The sequence below is a fragment of the Notolabrus celidotus genome, chromosome 12 (genome assembly GCF_009762535.1).
Source record: "Notolabrus celidotus isolate fNotCel1 chromosome 12, fNotCel1.pri, whole genome shotgun sequence".
Taxonomy (NCBI): domain Eukaryota; kingdom Metazoa; phylum Chordata; class Actinopteri; order Labriformes; family Labridae; genus Notolabrus; species Notolabrus celidotus.
This window is the reverse complement of record NC_048283.1, coordinates 4,898,570-4,920,467: the sequence shown is the minus strand read 5'-3', so window position 1 is coordinate 4,920,467 and position 21,898 is coordinate 4,898,570. Positions and strand designations below refer to the sequence as shown.

The 21,898-nt window shown below is 41.8% G+C and overlaps 1 protein-coding gene and 1 long non-coding RNA gene across 2 annotated transcripts in view; one reads left to right on the top strand and one right to left on the bottom strand.

Moving 5' to 3' along the window:
• Positions 1–21,898, top strand: part of LOC117822660 (ubiquitin-conjugating enzyme E2 E2) — a 56,525-nt gene that overhangs the window by 24,716 nt on the left and 9,911 nt on the right. The window contains exon 4 of the mRNA XM_034697508.1: positions 17,596–17,728. Within this exon, the coding sequence (XP_034553399.1) occupies positions 17,596–17,728 (133 nt within the window). The remainder of the gene's footprint in view (positions 1–17,595; positions 17,729–21,898) is intronic.
• Positions 2,178–5,504, bottom strand: LOC117822662. The gene is made up of 3 exons (XR_004633236.1): positions 5,414–5,504; positions 5,170–5,335; positions 2,178–2,254 (listed from the first exon to the last, which is right to left on the bottom strand). It is a non-coding gene; the product is annotated as an uncharacterized LOC117822662 (long non-coding RNA).

The following is a 21,898-nucleotide window of genomic DNA, read 5'->3' as shown; positions in this document are numbered from 1 at the left end:
GGAACCATAATAAATGGACGTAGTATCCGTGACGTCACCCATCTGTTTCTGAAGCTCAGTTTAGAAGCCAATCATCGGCTATTGGAAATGTTGAACTCAACCTAATGTCTGTGGAGCTAGTGTGAGGTAAAGAGGCGGGCTTTGAGCCTCCTCGCTAACAGCTACAGTGTTCCCGCCTGTCAATCAAGTCAGCTGTGCCTCTAATAATGGAAAACTCGTAATTTTAATACCTTTGAAACTGCTACGTTATGAAAAAATTCACCCCCCATTAAATGAGCTATCCAGACTACACTTGTTTCTTCTACCAGGCTGTAAACATGTTTATTTCTATGTAAAGATCGGCTTTTTTGAATTGGTGTCTATGTGGCGTCCGGTACTTCTGGAGCCAGCCTCAAGTGGAAACTCGAGGTACTACAGTTTTTAACACTTCCGCATTGGCTTCAATTCTTGATGGAGGTTGCAGCACGGGTGGAACGTCTAGGAGGTCCGTACAGAGGAGGAAATATTCACACTTGTTTTTAGAGGGTACAATATCCAGGTCCAGAATTTGTGTTTTCTATAAAGTTCCTCTCAATCGAAGCCAGTAAGTGTGCCCTGAAACTGCCTCAGTCAAAATGGGTATTAGTGGACACAGACCCTAATTTGTGTTTTTCAGTGTGTTAAGTACCCAGCCCAGTTCAAACCCAGTAAAGTCTCTTACAGAAACATATCTAAGGTGCATGATGAAAACATTCCTTCAGGATGTTTGTCGTGCTTGTGAGTTAATCTCTGTCTCGGCATCAAATGATGGAAGTAACATTTCCCTGAAAGGGTGTGAATGCTTCTTCACCGTCTTCTGTCATGTTACATTATTCTCTCGCCTTATTAAACCAGAAGTTTCAGATTACCCATCACCACCAGATCCCCTGTGCCTTTCAGTTTGGACTGTGTGTGCGTCCTCTGCATTCCCTTGCGTTGTGAAGGATGTTTATTGGCTGTACATCGCACACTGCCTGGTCGTAACATAGCAGGAAAGCAGCGAGGCAGGACTCGTCTTTGAAGCCTTCGTGTGCGCTCACCGCTGCTGTTTCTCTGACAGCGGACAAGCTGCTGTGTAGTGTTGGTGTGCTGGTCTCTGTTGCCTCCACACACTCGTTTCAGGAGACTGTGTGCTTCCTGTGGTTTCCCCTGTAACTGTGGTTTGTTCTTTAATAGTGGTTGCTTTTAGTTTCGTCTTCTTCACTCAGCTAAACTACGAACATTAAATCAGTTTGGATGTCACCTCCAGTTATTAACACTTTGACCTCATGTAGAAACCGTCTTTCCCTTCCCCGGTATAATTAGAGTATATATCTTATGATTCAGCAGTGAGTGGCACAGCCTTATCTTCTGACTACATCTCTTTCATCATCTTAACCTGAGAGTTTCTGCTGGAGTCGGCTCCGGGTGACAGGAAAGGTTGGCGATTTAGCCGCGAGATTAACCCAGCTCTCAAGATAAAGGTTATCTTTTTTGCATTGGCACCAATCTGCAGATTGCCCGGTCCATGAAATAAAGCAATGCAGCTGATTAAACGGACACTGTGTCATGGGGAGGAAAGGTCATCCAATATATATGGAAATGATAACTGCTGCCTGTGAGTCTGGAGCGCGGTACAGGTTGGATAGTTTTCAGGAGAATGAAAGGTAGAAATGACAAAGTAGATCTGTGGTGAAGAGTTCCTTTATCCTCCTCCTCTGGAAGCTGTCTCTGTGCAGGCTCATGGTTTCAAAGTGTCCAGTCTTTCCCTCAGCAGGGTGTAGTCTATCACTGAAGTGGAGCTCTGACAAGATGAGTGTTACATGGAGTTACAGCGGGATGATACAGCCAAGAAGTATGTGACAGTACTTTTAATTAAGCAGTTATAAAAAAAAGACATCTGATTTAATCTTCTATACTATAAAGTTTTGAGTCACAGATTTTGATAACTACATTTTGTGAAAAAGGATGATCAAACCAGGTAAAAATATGATAATAAAGCAGTTTCACATTAGTGTTTCTACGCTCCTTGCAGACAACAACAGGCATGGGCTGCGAGCTGAGCTACCGCTAATGCTAGCTAATTTTTTAAGTCAGGATTTGCATAGTGTTAACAAGCTTTGTAACAGGAGTTAAATCAACCACAGAGGCTTCGCACTCTCTAAAATTAACACACCCACCTTGTAAAACAACAATGTTTTAAACCTTCGTCCCTCCTTTGGTCTTCTTTGAATAGAATGTCAAGAGAGGCTGTGAGCTGAGGAAAGAAAAAGAAAAGTTACACATTTCTTGAAGAATAATGTGTCAAAACTCTTCGGGAAAAAAGGGGGAAACCACGGGGGCTGTATTCAGGCACACCAGCTTGAGTTGAGGAAAGGGTTAAAAAGCCTTTAAGTCATACAGGGCATTAAATAATTAAATATTAAAAGGTAATGTACAGAAAAAAGGAAACGCCAACTGGTTTCAACCCTCACTGGGACTTCATCAGGGTGGGTGAAACAACAGAAACAGGTGAAGTTTATTATACTATCACGTGGCCTGGATGCTGAAAAATACATAGAAATACAAAAAGAAAAAACTGATCTGGAAATTACAACCTGCAAAACTCTGAATGAATCAGTTGAGTGTTAAACGTTTTGTTTCCCTGACACGCACTCAGCTGGCTGCTAATTGTGGGCACAGATTTATAGGTTTGCTTTCTTTAAGTGTTCACTGATTACAAGTATTTTACGGAGCACCAAAATATCTGCAGAGCTCACCTCAACAGAAAACAAACAAACAAAGAAAAACAAATTCATGCTGATAACAAAAACCAGTAAAATTCCTCAGTTAATCTGCTTCCTGTTAAAATGTTTATCTGATGCTCCGCTTTGGTGCTTTAAGGCCTGCAACCATAGACTGTGTAATGAATGGACATAGTATCCGTGACGTCACCCATCTGTTTCTGAAGCGCTGTTTTGAAGCCAATAGTAGCAGAAGCCATATTGGAAACGCTGGAGTCAACCAAACTTCTGTTGAGCTACACTACCGGTCAAAAGTTTTGGAACACCCCAATTTTTCAAGTTTTTTTGTCTTATGACATCGAACAAATAAGCAATTGAATTTGAACACTAAATCATGGAATCAATTCATAAACCAAAATGTAGTCTAAACATTTAACTCATCAAAGTAGCCACCTTTGGCACCTTTTTCTTGCCATTTATTAAGCAACACATTACTGTCTGGAGTACAGGACTGTTCAAATATTGCTCATGAGGGCAGGGTACCACAGTGTGTTCTAACACTAGTTGGGACACCTGTAGGAATTGGTAGCACCAACTTTCAAGGCTTGACTAACCTCAGTTGCTGCAGAACAGCAACCCATTTCTTGTTCCCTGAAAAAGGCCTTTTCGTATAATTCTGCAATGTACATTCTTTTTTTCAGTTTTGGGTGATCTTACCCTTTCTTTTTTTTACCTCTGGCAGTTCACCACTTACTTTTTTTTTACCATTTAAAGCTATTCAATGGACGTGAACTGCTTGGATTTCAATAAAAAAGTGAAAAAATTGGGGTGTTCTAAAACTTTTGACCGGTAGTGTAGTTTGAGGTAAAGAGGCAGACTTTGAGCCTCCCGGCCAACAGCTCCAGTGTTGCCGCCTGTCAATCAAGTCTAGGGCTGTCAAAATTGCTCCAAAATGACATTCAAATAATCGCTCTAAAAAAACCAATAGGTTCAAACCATTCGAATATCTATATTTGTGCATTAAGTCAATAACAGGTGGACAAACTAATACAAGGAGACATAACTACTTGTTTTTGTATTTTTATTTCAGATTTAACTTGGCTAAAACATACCTACACATTACAAAACAAGTAAATGACCTACCGTAACACTTTTAAGACCGTAGACCTCTCGCTCGCTCGCTCGCCCCTCTCTCTGTGCTGAACAAGACTTGTGCGAGCAATTAAAGGTCCCGACTCTTGTCGTAATATAGGCAGGCTTCATTCAGTGATTGAAGCAAATATTATTAACATTAATTGAAGTTAAAGTTAGAAATGAAAAAGTAGTCACCTTACATTCTTGGCGCTAGTATGAAAAAGAGAGGAAAACTACATTTTATCCCAGTGTCACTGATTGTCGGGCTCTGTTAGTCCACTGTCAATGTCGGGTCTTAGGCCTGACAGGTTATTTGCCAAAAACACAAGACAGTCCACATGTGAAGAGGCCCGATCTCTTTTTATTCACTGTATTCCCAACGGAGGAAAAGACGCGTTCAGAGCGCACTGAGGATCCGGGGACGGAAGGATTTCTCTCTGCCGTCTGCTTCATGCTGTGCATGTGCGACTCCTGTGACCTGTCCCTGACCCGTCATGCAGTGCGCCCACTCGCAAAGCAGCCACTAATGTGTTTTTTTCCACAGTCGAATATTAATTTTCACAATCGAATCTCCGTATTTTTTTTAATATTCAAATATATATTCAAATTTAGAATATTCGTTGACAGCCCTAATCAAGTCGGTCATGTCCTTAAATGGGCAAAACTTGTAAACTTGTGTTTTTTGAACCAGGCTGTCAACATGTTTATTTCTGCTGTAAAGATCCCCTTTTTTGAATGCGTGTGTATGTGGTTTTCAGTGTTTCTGCAGCCAGCCTCTAGTGGACGCTCAATGAACTGCAGTTTATAACACTTCCACATGGGCTTCATATTTAAAGACCAGAGGTTGCTGCTTGGCTGCAAAGTCAAGTTGCTGCAGGTTTTAGCTCAGACTGTTTCTCTATTAACTTCAGATACTCGATGACTAAACCTCCTCTGGTTAAGTTATTGTGTACAGTAAATTCAACCAAGATGGAAAAACATGTTTCATGCACATTTAGAAAGTAGTTGTCTAAAAGTGTTTTAATGTTGTTGTTGCATTTATGTCTGCAGCATGATAAGTAGAAATATCAATCTCTATTAACCAAAGTTAATCTTTGATATTCAGACACTTCATCACAACCCTGAATTGAAACTGTGTTATCAGCCAGCACTAGATTCTATTACATTCTTCTTCACAGAACCACAAACACTACCATATGACTTAATGGAGACAAGCTGCTGTTCATGCTCTGTTTATTGAGGAATCTGAACTGTTGTTACTGTTCGAACATTTGCATAATCACAAGAACGAGACTGTAAGAAAAAGAGGACAAACCTCAAAGGAAGCGAAGCAGTGTGAGTGTGCGCTCAAACGCTGTCTCAGTTCTGTTGTGGCGGAAGCAGCCCAGCTGTCAGAGCGAGTTCCCATATGAGCGTAATCTCCGAGGACAGGGCCGCGGCGAGACTCTCACGGACACCCGCACCCTAATGTATCCCAGACCCTTGAAAACAAATGACCCAAATAGTCAGTGAATCAAGCCATTTGGCTGACGGTGCAGTGCAGATGTAGTGTCACTTACACAGAGGTTGTTATTACAGCAGCCCACAACAGAGCCTCTAAGCAGCACTGTGACAGCGGCTAACGTCATGTGTTTGTGCAGAGAAGATCCGTCTGCTTAAAGGAAAGACGGTTCTCCTCAGAGAGAGACAAAAAGGAGAGCGACACAGAACATTTGTCAGACTCTCGCTCTCGGGGCTTGTGATGGGTTATTGTCTTTGTTCCTCTTAATGCCTTCAATGACTTCACATTGATTCATTCATTTTTCAAAGCACCGCTGAGCATTTCACAGAATAAACACTGGCGTTTATAAAGCAACGGGCCTGCTGGGTTAAGGTTGCACTTACAGGATGGAAATCTATATGATCTATCTATGATTAGCCAATAATTATCTTGAACTGAGTGTGTCATTTACAGAGCGTAATGCTCCACAAAGCTATTAACCTGGGTCAAGGAGTCATCAGCCGTTTAACTCCAGACATTAACTGAGCATTAATGAAAGCCTGCAAAGACTATGATGCAACTAATTTGCACATCAGATATATATTTATGAAGCTGTTTAACCAGGTGAAAGCCTCACTTATATTTTTTTTCTTTGTCTGAAGCAACCACTGTAAAAGAAATCTCTATAGGCTGCAGGCTCATCTGTTTTTCCTTTGATACAATGAGGAAAAACTGAGGAGGACGCATGTGCAGAAATGAAAGATTGAATAATAAAAAGAACAAACTTACTGGAAACACTGAGACAAGGGAACACAAGAAAGATGTACAATGATCCAACCCAGGAAACTGAATACACAGAGTAATCAACACAGGAGTGGAACACAGGACACAGGTGAAACTAATCAGGGTAATCAAAAATGGAGGGAAACACACAAGGGCGGGAAGTAAAACTAAATTGGAAACAAAAGGATCAAGAACTACAAAATAAAACAGAGAACACAAGACAAGACTAACCTCCAAAATCCACAGGGTGCGTTGCGGTGCATTACGTCCGATATGTTACCATTCTAGTCAATGCTCTAGTGTCCAAAGGGAGCACCATGGCGCGTCTCAGCTCCGTATCAGGAGTGCCACTCCACCAGAGATACACTTTGGCTGTTTCCGAAATTGCCTGCTACATACTACTTACTAATGTAGTAGGCAGTAGGTATTGCCTACTACATACTGCGTTTGAACTTAGTATGTGGTATGACTGTTCTGTTCGATCTGTCATGCAGCATGCTGAGCCAGACGTCGCTGAATTTCCGGTTTCGGAAAGCGGAAGTAAACAACGGCAAAGCCGATAAATAAAATGCTTATTTAGCATCCATTTATGATTTAAAAAGATAGGAAGTAGTTTATATGTAATTTGATAACTTTCACAGCACCCAAAAACGTATTTCCTCCCGTCAAAAAATAAGGAAAAAGAAAAAGCAGAACGAGTGCAGTGCATTGTGGGAAACAGTACGCGAGGCAGACTGGTCCGATGCATGCTGAGATATTTTCCCAAATCAGTAGACATCCGGGGAGTTTTGGCATACTGCAGATTTTGCTCTTGTTCACATACTACTTACTACATACTGAATGTTTGACAAATCAGTACATACTGCTAGTATAGTAGGCGATTTCGGAAACAGCCATAGAGTCTATTTTCTGAGCTGGACAGAAAGTCAGGCATGAGGATGGCATGCAACATCTGCAAATTTCAAAATAAAACACCATATATGGACTCCTGACCGTTTAAAGATCCATTAGATCAGAAATACTCATCAATCATGGATGTAAGCTACAATCAGCCACAGATCTGTGATCCATGTTGACTACAACAAGACTTTAAGATGATAACTGTGTCAGAAGGTAACAGGACAACCAAACAGAGCAGAATTATTCATATTAAACTCATCTAAACCTGCAAAAACAAAACTGTATGGTTATGCAGAATACTCAGTGATGATTAAAGCACAAAAGTAACAGACTACTATCCAAATGAGCAGAAATTCACAACGGCCTGTTACATTGTGTTTGAAGGTAGTATGTAGTTTGACTATTCTGCAGGATGCTGGTTCAGGCGTTGCTTGATTTCCAGTTTCAGAAAGCGGAAGTAAACATCGGCCAAGCTGATAGTGAAACTGCTTCTTCAGCATCACTTCTGATTTAAAAAGTGAAGAAGTGGTTTATATGGAATTTAATCATTTTAACAGCACATAAAAACGGAGTGTCCCCGTCATATATGGAAAAAAGAAGAAGCAGAACGTTAGTGCTGTGTATTGTTCACATACTACATACTGAATTTTGGCCAAATCAATACGTACTGCTAGTATAGTGGGCGATTTCAAAAACATCCTCTGAAACACAAGAAAATACAAGAAGAGACATGGACCACAAAACACACAAGAGGAAGACTTATGATAACTAATACAGAATAAACACAGGGAGGAACTAAGGCATGAAACACAAGGAAAAAAATAAACTCATAACAAAAATTACACACCACAAAAACAACAAAATAGTCTTATAATAAAGAGGAGAGAAATAATTTACAACCCAGAAATGGAGTAGGAAAATAAAAAAGAAACAAAAGAAATTGACCCAAATACAATTTTTTTTTTTATGCATCCAAAAGGAAAGTGGGTTATCCTCTTTTCAGGGTTCAGTAATTAATTGTCAATATTTGTCACAGCAGACAGCTCCACTTACAAGCGTGCGTACCCCCCACAACTAAAGGCCAGCTGTGACTCATTACTGCGATGCCGGGGGGAGGGAGAGATGGAGAGACATGCTGAACAAAGTTACTCCAAAGTAGGACGAGCTCATCCAAAAGTAAACAATGCATCACTGGGTGTAAATCATGGAATAGATGGTTGTTTTAATAAACTTAATTATCTTGTTTCGTTCAGTTTGAGTATTCCCTCCGCTAAAGGATGAAACTGTTATCTTACGCAATGGTTTCATTAAGTCAGTAATCAACTGATCTTCTAATATTGAGCACCATAAAGCTATAAATGAAAGAGCTTATTAAAAGGGAAGCTCTTTTTGTTCAGTGGGACACATTTTAGTTTTAGTGCAAGCTGACTGTAGCTCTGTTATATCAGCAGCTTCAGTAAAGCGTTTACTCTTAGCAGAGGTGATTTAACAGAACAGCTTTAACATCTTTATTATGTTTTATGATAAATTAAAGGACCGTGTGGAGATCATTTAAAACCCTGTAAAGCCTGAACCATAAAATAATTGCCAGAAAATTCTAACTCTTTGAAAATGGAGTGTTTATTGGACATCTGACAAATACAAAAAAGAAATGAAATAGCAGTTTCCATATCTGAGTTTTGATTTGTATCATATTGGATACATCAGGCATTTTGGTGTACTTTTTTTTGCTCAAAGTTTCTTATTTTTTAAACAAACTGAAACATATTTTAAAAAATCCCAAAGTAATTTCAAACCTATAATTTTTTTTCCATGTTGCACAACAAAGTTATACATATTTTGTAGCAAAAAAAAACTAATTTATTGTGCATTTCTTCTCTGAATTGTTAAATTTTTAGTGGAAATCAATGAGCCAAAAACAATTATTTACTAGGGAGCCATGGCAACATTCAACCAGTCATCAATCTTCATGATACAGCAGGTTGCATATATAAAACTCAACTCAACTCAACTCAACTTTATTTATAAAGCACTTTAAAACGACCACAGCCGGAACAAAGTGCTGTACATAAATAGACAAACAACACAAGCATAAAAACAATTAAAACACAGGATAATAAAACAATAAAAACAATAAAACAATAAATAAAAACAAGCCATAAAAATATAATATATGTTATAAAAATCTCAATTTCTACTCTATATTATCTATGAAAACGTTGAAAGGAAATAATTGGGTTTATGTAAAGACTGTATGTTGCTTTATGGAATGCATAATGTTTGAAATGTAATAAAATTATGATTGACAGATACAAATAAATACCTGCTGTATCAATTTTGATACACACATTTTCAACATGATTTGACTATAAATTCAAGCTGCTGTTGGTAGGAATGGTGTCAAAACATTACTTTTTTTCTGCTGGGTTTGTAGAAAAGGTCATAATGCCCATCAGTACTCATCGGTAAGTGAAGTAATGTGAGACTATTGCGAAATCTCTGTGTTTTCCCATGCCTTTGTATCAAGCAATGTTATTATTCCCCTCGTTCCCATTATGACGGACCAATCAGAGCCAATCTTCAATCCTCTGTCCTGATTGGTTAAGGAGCAGCTTCTACTACGTCCTCCGTTTGGTTATGAGTCCGTCACTATCATGAGCATGCTTGTGATCTGTGTGTGGGCGTGGCTTACAGGAACAGAGAGGGTAATGGGAGGCTAAGAGGAAATCTGGTTTGAAGGGGTAGTGTTAACGTTCGAAGTCCCTCTCTCTAATGAGATGTTTACTCCGTAACTACCAACAGCAGCTTTAAAGTTATGAAATATTAATTAGTTTTACATTGCATCAATCCAGTAACTATTCCTCTTGAAGTTTCAGGAACAATTTGAAAGTTTTTTTCATCCAAACTTTTTCAAAATTGGCAAAAGTATCCCTGAAAACCCTCGAGTGGGTCTCTGATCCACAACGGCCATTTTGGATCTCTCAAGTGACGTCCTTCTGGTGCAAGAATTACTCACACCTGGTGGATTATCTGTGCACTGCATGTATCTGATTGTATACAGAAAAAATATATCACACTGATGATGTAGAGGTCTCAAAAACTGATGTATCAAATAGGCGTTATAGGGTTGAGGGCCTAATTTTGCTCCACGGACCGCCAGTTGAATTGTTCAGGATACAGTGTACAGCTTCTTAAAGTACAGTGAGCGTTAATTTCACTCAACTCCATCTTTTTGTTGTTAAGATGCCGCTCACCTCTCCCAAAGCTAATGGCCATGTGAGAGTCTGTCAGACGGTGAAAGAGCTGGCCCTCAACCAGCTGCAACAAAGCACCGCAGGATCGCCGTGACGGCGGGGGGAGGAGGTCTCCAAGCAACAGCCAGCGGTGGCATGCTCATTCAGCTATTGACTTAGCCTTTACCCACAGCCCGTTGTGTGGCTGTCAGATCCCCTACAGCAATCTCTGCGCTGAGCGAGGACCTCTGCCATGCCCGCTCGTCTCCGTCTCTCCATCATGTCTGAGTTATTATCGCGGCCGCAGACTCATCAGCCTCAGAGGAAGTGAGAATCTGCTTCTGTTAGAGGTGATTGGCAGAGGAGTCGCTGGCTGGCTGCGTCGGCTCTGTGTCAGGGAGGCTTTCTGAACACTGAACGGTAATAGAAGTGTTACCCCGAGGTGTGTGTAGTGCAGAAATGTTAGCAATAAAAAAATTAAAAAAAAAGAGGGGAGATTGCCTGGAGCAAGAAAAATAAGCTGCCAGCGTGCTTCTTCTTTCAGGAGCAGGAAGTGGAGAGAGTAATGTTTGAAGAGCGGTCACAACAAGTTCAATCATCCGCTGCTTTCCCAAAGATTACCCAGTGAGTCAATCAGGCAGGTTTACACGGACTAATTACAAACCAATCAGGACGTGTAATGAAGAGTCACATACTCCAAAGAAAAATGGGGGGTACGCCTGAGTGTTTGGTTTAGTTAGACGCAGGCAGAGAGGGGGGCGACTCTCAGAGCTCATTCATAATCCTGAAACAGACACAAACTATTGAACAAGCTTACCTCAGAAGCTTTCGCAGAGTTCCCATCAGTGTGTCGGTGCAAAGAAGTTCTAAAGAATTAAAAGGAGAGCTCTGAGGGAGAAGTTTAGTGACTCTCTTTACACCAGGCTGCCTGAAGACATGCATGATGGGTTGAAGCAATGCAAGTACTGTATGTTTAAGTGAGACGTCAAATAATCCAGAAGTCCAGTTTCACTTCCAGAGCTGTTCCATGAATCACATGAAGTCATTCATCAAATGTTAAAGGCACTATGAGGAGTTTTTCACCAGCTGAGAAACAGACTGAAACCAACACTGATGCCTCTTTATGACCTTCAAAAAGCAAACAAAATCATAAACAACAACACCTATACCTTCTCTGTTGCCATTTTTAATGCCTTAAACCACTCAGAGGGGGTAGGTGTCAGACCACATGATTGACATTTGGCTTTAAAAACACCCTTTTTCAGCTGTTTTCATGGCAAATAATCACATTGAGTGATAAATCTGACTGTTAAAAGACAACAGGGTGAGGTTTTTGTTGAAAACGCTACTTTTGCATGTACAGAACAAGAGATAAGAGGTATCACTTAGTCTCCAATGGGGCGCCATAATTGGTATAAATCAAAAGTTCCTCACAGCAGCTTTAAGATTTATGTTTTCGGAAAGAAAAGCTATATTTACTCATCTGAATTGACTTCTTATTTAGATCCGTTAATTCTTACTAATGTGACATTTCTCTTTGCACAGATAGAGAACAAGGCAGCCTCCATAAGACCTCAATAAAAAAAGGGGAGCTCACATTCACAACAAAGCTCCTTAGACGTCTTTTAGTGTTTCAGGTTTCTTCACTGGATCTGCTGTAAAGTCTCTTTAAAGCTTGTGGCGACTGGAAGCAGAACGCAGGACTAATTTATACTCTATATGCTGTGTGTCAGCGTTTCAAACACACACACACACACACACACACAGCTTGGTGTTAGAGTGTGGTAAAGAAAAGAGAGCTGCAGCTGCTGCAAGAACTCAGCTAATGAAGTGATCTGAATTGTAAATCTGTGTTTTAGAAATACCAACATTTTATTTACTGGATGTAGGAACACGGCATGTGTGGATTTGAAGCGCTTCAGCCTCCCAGCTCTTTATTACATTTAGTGAAAGTTGGTGAAAGACACTGTTTCATCTTTGTTCAGGATCAATCAAGAGGCTTTCACTCAGTGTAACCCAGCAGGAAACACACTTTGATTCATGTGATCAGACTTTTTGTTGATGGATGTTGCAGAAGAACTTCAGATGAGGTGAAACGTTTGGCCTGGTTTACTGCAGAGTTATAAATCCATTTAATTAAGTAAATTGAATTTGTGTTTGAGGATGATTTTTAAAAATGAACATATAGATGTTTTACTTCATCTTCCTCCAGCACTCCCAAAGTTCACCCCCCCCCCCCCCCCCCCCCCCCCCCGGTTTACTTCCCACAGACACACTCAGCACACACTCAGGCTGCTGGAATTGATGACGAGTGTGTTCTCTAAAAAAAGACCCAGCCTCGTCAGTCATCAGGAACTGGGCTGGTGTTGGTGTTGGTGTTGGTGTTGCGGCATCAGACCTCAAACAAACCACCCTCCGCTGCGAAGCTTGAACTCTGTCGCAACGACTGTGGGAACTTCTTCAGCTTGGGAAACATGAGTCAACTTTCTGTCACATCTGTTGCTCTATTTATTTTATTCTTCCACATTTCTGGTTCTTCAAAAAGGCCCAGAAACATAAGAGATTCTTTAACAAGACCACGAAATATTAGAGAAATGATCTGGTGGATTACTCAATCAACCAATCATTCAATCTTTATTTGTATAGCGCCAAATCACAGACGCTTTTACAAACAGAGGTCTAGTCAACTCTATTTCAACTTATGAACAGAGACCCAACACCAAGACAGGATAAGACTCAGTCTGACCCCAACTTAATCCACCATGAGCATTACACCTTGCAGTATTTAGCTAGTTACAGCGGCGAAGACAAACTTCCTTTAACAGACAGAAACCTCGAGTAGGACCAGACTCATGTTAGACACACATCTGCCTCGACCTAATCAGTTTGTCAGAGAAGTAGAAGTAGAAGCTGAGGACAACCCTAACATGGGACTTCCACCAGATCTGTGTCCGGTCCATCTCCGATCCGTTGGGTCTGGCTCCACGCTCTCTCGTCCGTCAACACCCACCGGTCGCATTTTTGGAACGCAGCACAGAGCAGGGCCGCCGGACAGCTGGAGTCATGTGATCACTGAATCAAGGATTCTCCTCCTCCTCTCCTCATCCATGTTGTCTCTATCATCTTCTAAAAACCTCTGACCTGTTGACTCCAGGCCTGGCTCCGCTCATCATGACATGTTGTAGTTAAGTGAAATACGATCTGGTGATAACACGGAATGTTTTATTCTGAAAATTAACCGGATGTTTTCATTTTATTTTGGTGCCTGACTTCCTGTGGATTGATGCATCGTGCTCCGGCATCCGGCAAAAGTAGTAGTCTTGCGTCTCTGATCTTGAGAGCTCCTACCTGCCAGATCAGACATGCAGCTGGAACACAACGGAGTGGATCCAGTGGAAGTTAACACATTGACTAGAATAGAAAACTATCATATCTGATGCGGTGACAGATCGGAGACTGACCGGACACAGCTCTGGTGGAATTTAGTCCTAAATCTAAAACATTACTGAGCACAGTTAAACGGACGTGACATCTCTACATGAAACTCATGTTGAATTCCTCTCCTCACATTAAACGTATGTCAAATAACACAACAGAGGCATGTAGAAACAGCTGAACATGACCACCAGCTCTCTGTGGTTTCCCTTCACTTGATATTGTTATGACAGGCTTTCTAAGCACAAGTAACTGCTGGCTATCGTGTATCAACATCTGCCTCAGTGTGCCTATAAATCCCTGCATATTTAGGTCATTTCCTGAGGTTGGTCGGTTCAGATATTGCTCTCCGTCTCACCAAAATGTAACAAAGTTTGTTTGGAGGAGAACAAAACCGGCAATTACGGGTTATTTGGCATCACGTTCTCTATTAAAGCAACATCCCTCGTGCCTGGAGAACACAACAAAACCATTACTGTGTAAACAGGGTTCCCACGCGTCCTGGAAAACCTGGAATACCTGGAAAACAGTTGACCAGTTTTCCAGTGCTGGAAAATGGGAGAAAACGTAAAATGTCCTGGAAAATCACAGATTGTCCTTGAAAATTATTCCAACATGACTGCGTGGGACCTGACAAAGTTAAAAAAAAACACATCCCCATTCAACATTTGTGGCCATTTTTGTCATTCAGTTCTATTTAAGTCAATTTATGCACTGGTCCTCTGATTATTATTATTATTTCTTTATTTCAGTAAGGCAGCTTCCAGAGTCCTTTGCTGGCTCTTTTGTTTTTTACTTAGCTCATTTTATATTTATTGAGAAAAGAGAAAGCTGGGATGAGAGTTGGCCATCATTGTTACTTGGTTGCACTAATGTAGTGCTGTACATCTGTGGTTGTAAGAGATGATTTCATCTAACCATAGACTGCACGTCTTTCAATGTAGACTTCCACTGAGAGGAACATATAAGACTATTTAGGAACTAAATTAGGAACTCAATTTAGCCTTCCATACCAGCTTGATCATCACTGAAAATGTCCTGGAAATGTCCTGGAAAATGATCTCTGGAAAAGAGTGGGAACCCTGGTAAATGAAGCGCCCTGACATGTGTTCTGTTCCTGTGTAACATCTGGGTTTTTTTAGCTGCGGTGTGAGTGCAGCAAACCACTTCATGTGTGTGTGGTGGAAGTTATCAATTACAGCTAAGTATTAGATCCACAAAGACAACTATATGCTGTAACATCGTCCAGCATGCTTCTCATTCATCCTCTGCTTTTGTGATTATACGTTCGCTCTTACAGTAAGAAGAAGCCCGAGATTCTCTTTGTGTCTGAAACAACACGAGTCCAGATCGGCGGCGTCCTTATCTACACTGTATTTTGAAGTAATTCCCCGGAGAAGAAGTAATCATAATTAGCTAATTAAAGCAGGCTTAAGCGAGGGGCAGAGTGAAAGAGTGGCAAAGTAGATTAGCTGAAATTTGCATGTGTTGACACTGACGGAGGAAGGAAGCGTCTACTGTCTGGTATCTATTTATGGGGAGTGATCTATTTTCAAGGGCATGCTTAGAGCCATATGCTGCTTTTAACAGTCTGTTGTTTGAGGTTATTACACTGTCAGGAAATCTGTGTCTCACATTATTGCTTTATGTCTGAATAAAAGAGAACGGTTCTACGGTAATGCGGCAGCCTTGAGTGAAAACAAACACACACACTCACACGCACACACACACATACACATGTTTGTCAGCACATCTGCCAGCAGCTCAGCGTTGGCTTTAAACACGCCCCTGGTAATTACATGAAATCGCAGGGATTGTTCATTGTCCCGGTCTTTGTGATCTGGACATTGTCCCGGTCTCCTCCTGGCTCAGGTCCAGATCTGGGTCTTTCCACAAACAGCAGAGGGAGGTGGGGGGGAGGCCTTAATATGGAAATGGCATTAATTACTGAGCCTATACAACAGATGTGACCTTACTCTGCTCAGCGTAAACACTCAGCTCATGAAAGAAAGTGGATCATACGTGGGATCAGTTTGTTGTGTTTGCCTTTACAAACGTCTGATTCTCAGGATCTCTGAGATTACCGTAAACACTGAAACCACTGGGGTTTTTAATGATGGATGACAAAGAGTTATTTACAGACTCCTGCCGTGCTGTAACTCCAGAAGTACTGAGAGTATAATGAAACATCTGAGACGTCACCCATTAGATTCTGAGGACGGGTTTTGAAGCCAAACGATGGGGATCCCCAAATTAGAAACGCTGACTCAACCTAACTTCCTGTCCACCTAGAAACAGACAGAGACAGCCTGTCAGTCAACACAGCCATTCCCCTACTTATGCAAATCTATGCAGAACTGTTCATCACAATATCTTCAACATGCATGAGTTATAAAAAAATATCACATCACATATTGGGCGTACGTATCATAGACTAGATCTGTTAGTGAAGCGCTGCTTTGAAGCCAGTTGTCGGCGGGTGCCATATTGGATATCCTGAACTCAACCAAACTGCTGTTGAGCTAGTGTGAGGTAAAGAGGCGGGGTTTGAGCCTCCTAGCCAACAGCTACACTGTTCCCGCCTGTAAATGAAGTCAGTCATGTCCTTAAATGGGCAAAACTCGTAATCTTAATATCTTCTGAACTGTCGCGTTAGAAACAAATTCACCCAGTGTGTGCCGATAGAGAAATTAGCTATTCAGACCTAAACCCTTTTTTGAACCAGGCTGTAAACATGTTTATTTTTGCTGCAAATATCGTCTTCTTTGAATGTGTGTGTATGTGGTTTCTGGTGTTTCTGCAGCCAGCCTCAAGTGGACGCTTTGGGAACTGCAGTTTATAACACTTCGACATGGGCTTCATATTTTGAGAGCGGAGGTTGCTGCTTGGTTCATATAAAGAAGTGAGCTTTATACCAGTATTTTTTTTTTTGAACCAGGCTGTAAAAGCGATCATTCTACCATTGGTGTGTATGGGGAGTCTTTGAGTTTTGGAGCCAGCCTCAAGTGGATGCTTGAGGAACTGCAGTTTTAGCACTTCCTCACTTGGCTGTTGCATTTGACTGACTAAACCTACGTTGACTTGAGTGTCTGCCTGACTGATTATTTGTATCACAGACTCAATATGGGACTGAAAAAGTTGATCTTATTCTACATCTGAATCTGAATGTTCCTGTCCGGTTGACTGACTGTGTTAGGACTGCACTCTAATAGTTTTAATGGATACTGAATATGGATTAGGTCTTGTTTTTTCAGTCATTATATCTGAACATTTTAAATAGAGTGGATTTAATTTCATATTGAAGAAAAAATAGTACAAATGTTGTGACTTAATCATGTATCTGAAGCCTCAGTGGTTTTTTTATTAATTAATCTACCTTCACATTCATTAGAATTAAAACAGCTGGTGATAAATGTCCAGATTTTTATTGCTGCTCTCTTGCAATAGCAATTACAACACAGCAGATTCCTTTGTTTCCAGATCTACATTGAATCATCAAGTGTAAATTATAACAAGCACTCAGATGTGATGTTGTGGGTAGATTAAGTCTAAAGAAGGACTTCCATTCTCTGGTTTTCCTGAACACTACCAGGCTCGAACAGGTGTACTGGTATGTGCTTCTTAATAACTCAACTCCCACCAGCAGGTAATCTAATCTTCTTATCAAAAATTAGGAAGATAATCTAAATCCTTCTAAAATAGCCTTGAACTACAAACCCTGAAACCCTCCATGGCTTCAGCGTTTTCCCAAATCTCCATCATTAACTTGTCAGTAGCGAGCGTTTACCGCCTGAGCTGCTCCGACCCCCAAATCTCTTTCAGCCCCACTGGCACTTTGATCACCGGGCTGTCGACTCCGACGCGCAGCGCTGATTAACATATTAACACTTCTTTTGTTTCAATCTTGCAGCGCCGGCCCCAAAGGAGACAATATCTACGAGTGGAGGTCGACCATCCTGGGACCACCGGGCTCCGTGTACGAGGGAGGAGTCTTCTTCCTGGACATCGCCTTCACGCCAGACTACCCCTTCAAACCCCCCAAGGTCAGCAGAAATCAGATGAACTGTTCAATGGGATTGTTTAGCATCAGATGCATACATCAACTCTCTTTTTACACACATTTTCAATCACACACACATTGTCACTTTATCAGAGTTTTGTGCAGAGTGATTCCCAGACACACAGCTACATTAGTATTCAGTCATGTCTCAGTCCACCTGGTGATTTACCTCATCCCTCCAAACTCTCCTTTTTACTTCCTGAGAAAAATGTCTGCCTCTTTAGCTGCTTAATGCGCCGCTGTGTTCACCAGCTGGTCACTATTTTTGTCTGCCTCTGTTTCTGTGCTGGGCGGGCAGCGTACACTCGGGTTTATCAGAGCTTTCTCACAGACAACAGCTGCCTGCTGTGGAGGAAAATGAACCTGATGACAGCAGGGAAAACCAACTGAAACACTTTAATCCAGGCCAGGAAATCAAAACCGGGAGCTGAAAGACACCACAAGACTGAGTTTATTATGTTTTACTTTTAATTGAACTTCATTTACTCTTAAAATAATCAGAAGAACAACACATGGTTGCTGGAGATTGTGAGTTACAGTAAAATTGCCTTGAAACCCACCGGGGGCTCATAGAGGAGCGTCCTCCAGGCAGAATACAAAGAGAGACAGTGTTACAGCAGTGAATGCATAATTTGTACACAATATTTATGTTCCAGCAATAATTTAAGACGAACAAAACAAGACATCAGCACAGTCTTTGACAGCAAGACATCTCTAAATACCCATCAAACTGCAGACATGTAATGAATCACAGTGAGTCGCATACAAACACAACAGAACCCTGTTTTAGAGAACACATGAGAACACAGCCTGTGATTATAAGCCTCAGCTCTCTCAATGTCTGGGTTAGATTTTCATAAGAAGATAGAGAAAAAGACAAACAGACAGTGATGTAAATGAAAAACAGTGTGGTGTTCATGATGGGCTGTTAAATATATGACAAAGGATTAATTGAAGCCAGTCTTCATAGGCAGAGCGAATGGAAAACACGGCTTCTTTAAAAATGCGAAGGGAGAGAAATCAAGAATTTATCTTCAGCTGAGATTGTGAGAAGTCAGGATCCACTGTAAAATCCTGGACAAAAATCTAAGTCTAACATGAGTCTGGTCCTGCTGGAGGTTTCTGCCTGTTAAAGGAAGTTTGTCCTTGCCACTGTAACTTGCTAAATGCTGCAAAGTGCTCTGCTCATGGTGGATTAAGATCAGACTGAGTCCTGTCTGTAAGATGGGACTGGATCTCATCCTGTCTTGATGTTGGGTCTTTGTAGATAATGTAACATAAGGCGTTTTTCCACCGGAGGAACTTCACCCCTGAACCACGTGCGTTTCGACCGGTGGACCCAGGGTCTAAATTTAGTTCAGGAGTAGATAATCTCCCCCCATAAAAGCCCCCCTTAAAAGCTAGGTGGGGTAGTACTTTTCAAAGGTCCCGGAACTTTTAGGGGACAGGGCCTGCAATGCTGAACGTCTCTGATTGGTAGATTAACCGCAGTGTTTTTATTCCACCCGCCGTCCACAATAACATCACACACATCTGTGATTCTCTTGATTTCTCTTTCTTTCATTAGTTTTTATTTCTTCTATCTTTTTTGTATGTGTACTTTTCAAAAGAAGAAGCTGTGATTCTCTTGATTTAGCAGCTTGTGACAGTAGTCTTCTCTCAGCCCACCGTGAATACATCTCTCCCGGTGTTCCGGTTTTAAAAGTGACCCTGTAAACTGGAGACCTTCAGCTGAACGTGTCAGTGTTTGTGGAGTTTACACAGCTGTTGAAACAGAGGGACTTCCTTGGAATGCAAACTAGTTTAGTTTTTATTAAGATTTCAATATATCCTTATCAGATATTTAATGATCGTCTAAAGACGTTTATGAGTGATGCATTTTGCTGAAAGTGGACAGTTAACAGGGTTGCCGTTTAAACCAAAACACCGGCCGATTTCTGCCACAGCTTTTTGAGTTAAAAACGTCTTTGCTACTCACGCTTATCTCCTCTCACATGTTGATTCAGTGAATCCATCTGTGATGAAATATAGCACCATCTAAAACAGCGCCAGCTGAGTCTCTGCATGCTAACAGGCTAACTGCTGTGTTGCTCATAAAGATACCTGCCTGTCCGTCTGCTTCTATGGTGTCATCTGTGATGAATGGTCTTCACCTCTGTTTTACTGCCCACTACTGGTCTGGTGGTGTAGTGCATTTGCTTTTCTTTTTGCCTCCAACAATAAGGGGCACAGGAACATTTTAGTTCTGGGTAAAGTAGTTCTGGAGGCTAAAAGACCCTGGAACTCTTGGTCGAAATGCACCTATAGAGTACGGTCTAGACCTGCTCTGTTTGAAAGAGTCTTCAGATGACATTTGTTGTGATTTGGGGCTTTATAAATAAGGTTTGATTGAAGTCGCACCGGTGTGGAGGACGCAGTCTGTTTTTGGGAGACTCTCTCTTCTTTGTGTTCAGCAACGTGCAGTTTCTGTGCAGATGTGTAGCTCTTTCATCACCACCCTGCGAGCTACCTGTACTGTAGTCAAGCTCAGTCTATGGTAGTATTGATAGTTGAGGTACAGATGAACCCTCTGCCTGAGACCAGTTTGCTGAAACCTGCTTCTCCATGTTTGGTTCTGACTCTGCAGAAGATTCAGCAGAAGATGGTCTGACAGTCAGGGAGCCAGTGAGGAAAATAAACCTTCAACTAAACCATAAATCTTACAAACAAAGCCTGTCATAGAAATTAAAGTTATGTAATTATTGCTCAGTTAGACTCACATTTAAATAAATGATTCATGAGCACTAGGACTAGCTCTTGTTCTCCAGGCTGACTCTGTGCGGCTTTAATGTACATTCATGACAGCACCATGTGAGAAAATGAAGCCCTCGTTGAGTGAAGTAATGGTGATATGCTGGCAGAGCGTGCAGTATTACAGTGGTGTCTTCTCTGAAGGGAAGAATCAGCGCTGCAGCTTTTCAGCTTCATTTGCACTTTTCAACACTTCTGCTTCTGAAGAATCGTTGAGTTCTGACCTTCCATTTACAACCGCGTCTGAAGACTCCTCTCCCGTCTTATCGTGTGTTGTCTGCAGAGGACTCTGAGGACGTCGAGTGGATTTAATCATTGAACACACAGACCGTCAGAGCCCATCTCCCTTTAGTTTGCAGTGCACCCCATTACCCTTTCACTTGGCCTTCATTTTCTCTCCTCTCTCACTCTCTCTCTCTCTGTTATGCACTCCCCTCCTTCTCCCAGTCTTCCTCCTTCTTTGTGCCGTGTAACCACCAGCTCTGTGTTTGACAGCAGACTCAAACAAATCCACAGGCCCCGGCCCGGCGCTCTGTAGCCAGAGGGACTTGAGTGTTTCCGCCCCCCTCCAAAACCTCCCTACCCCTCTGACACACTGTGATCTGCAGCCAAACCCCCTACACACACACACTCACTCACACACACACCAAACCCTTCGGCCTGTAGCTGCCACAAACCCCCCCTCGCTACAGCAATGCTCCAGTGCAGCTCAGACCTCAGGCTTGGGATTTTTGGACCCAGAACCTGACTCGATATTAAGAATGTAGAGGTGAAACAGGAGTCGACATGTTCGCCAGGTGGACGTGTTTCAGTCTCCGATGTGTGCGTCTGCAGAGGCAGCCAGGTTATTTATAACGTCCTGCCCTGTGTGAATTTTTGGGAATGCCAAGGCTCATTAGAGGTTTCCTCTGAGGGGTCGGGGTCAGGAGGGCCAGATGTTGCTGATTGGTCCTGACAATGACACCAGTGTTTGCACTGCTGCTCCAAACAGATGTCAAGCTCACATCCAAGCCGAGGCAGACCAGATCCGCTGAGAGGAGCCGGTTGTTTTAGATTAGATTCAGGATTTCAAGATGACTAGTTTCAGGTCAGGCATCAGGATGGTAACGGTGATGAGGACAGGAACTCATTCACTGAATCACAGAAAGCTGCACACCATGCTCAGGGTGGTGAGGTTTATGCAAGCGGCTGTTGAAGTTAAGTTAGTAAGTTCATTTAACGCAGTGGTCCCCAAGCTACGGCCCGCGGGCCGGATACGGCCCCCCTCCACATTTGGCCCCCTGAACAATAGCCTACCAGAGACGGTTATTTGGTTATTATTTATTTCACAAATAGTGTTATTTATTTCATAAATAGTGTTATT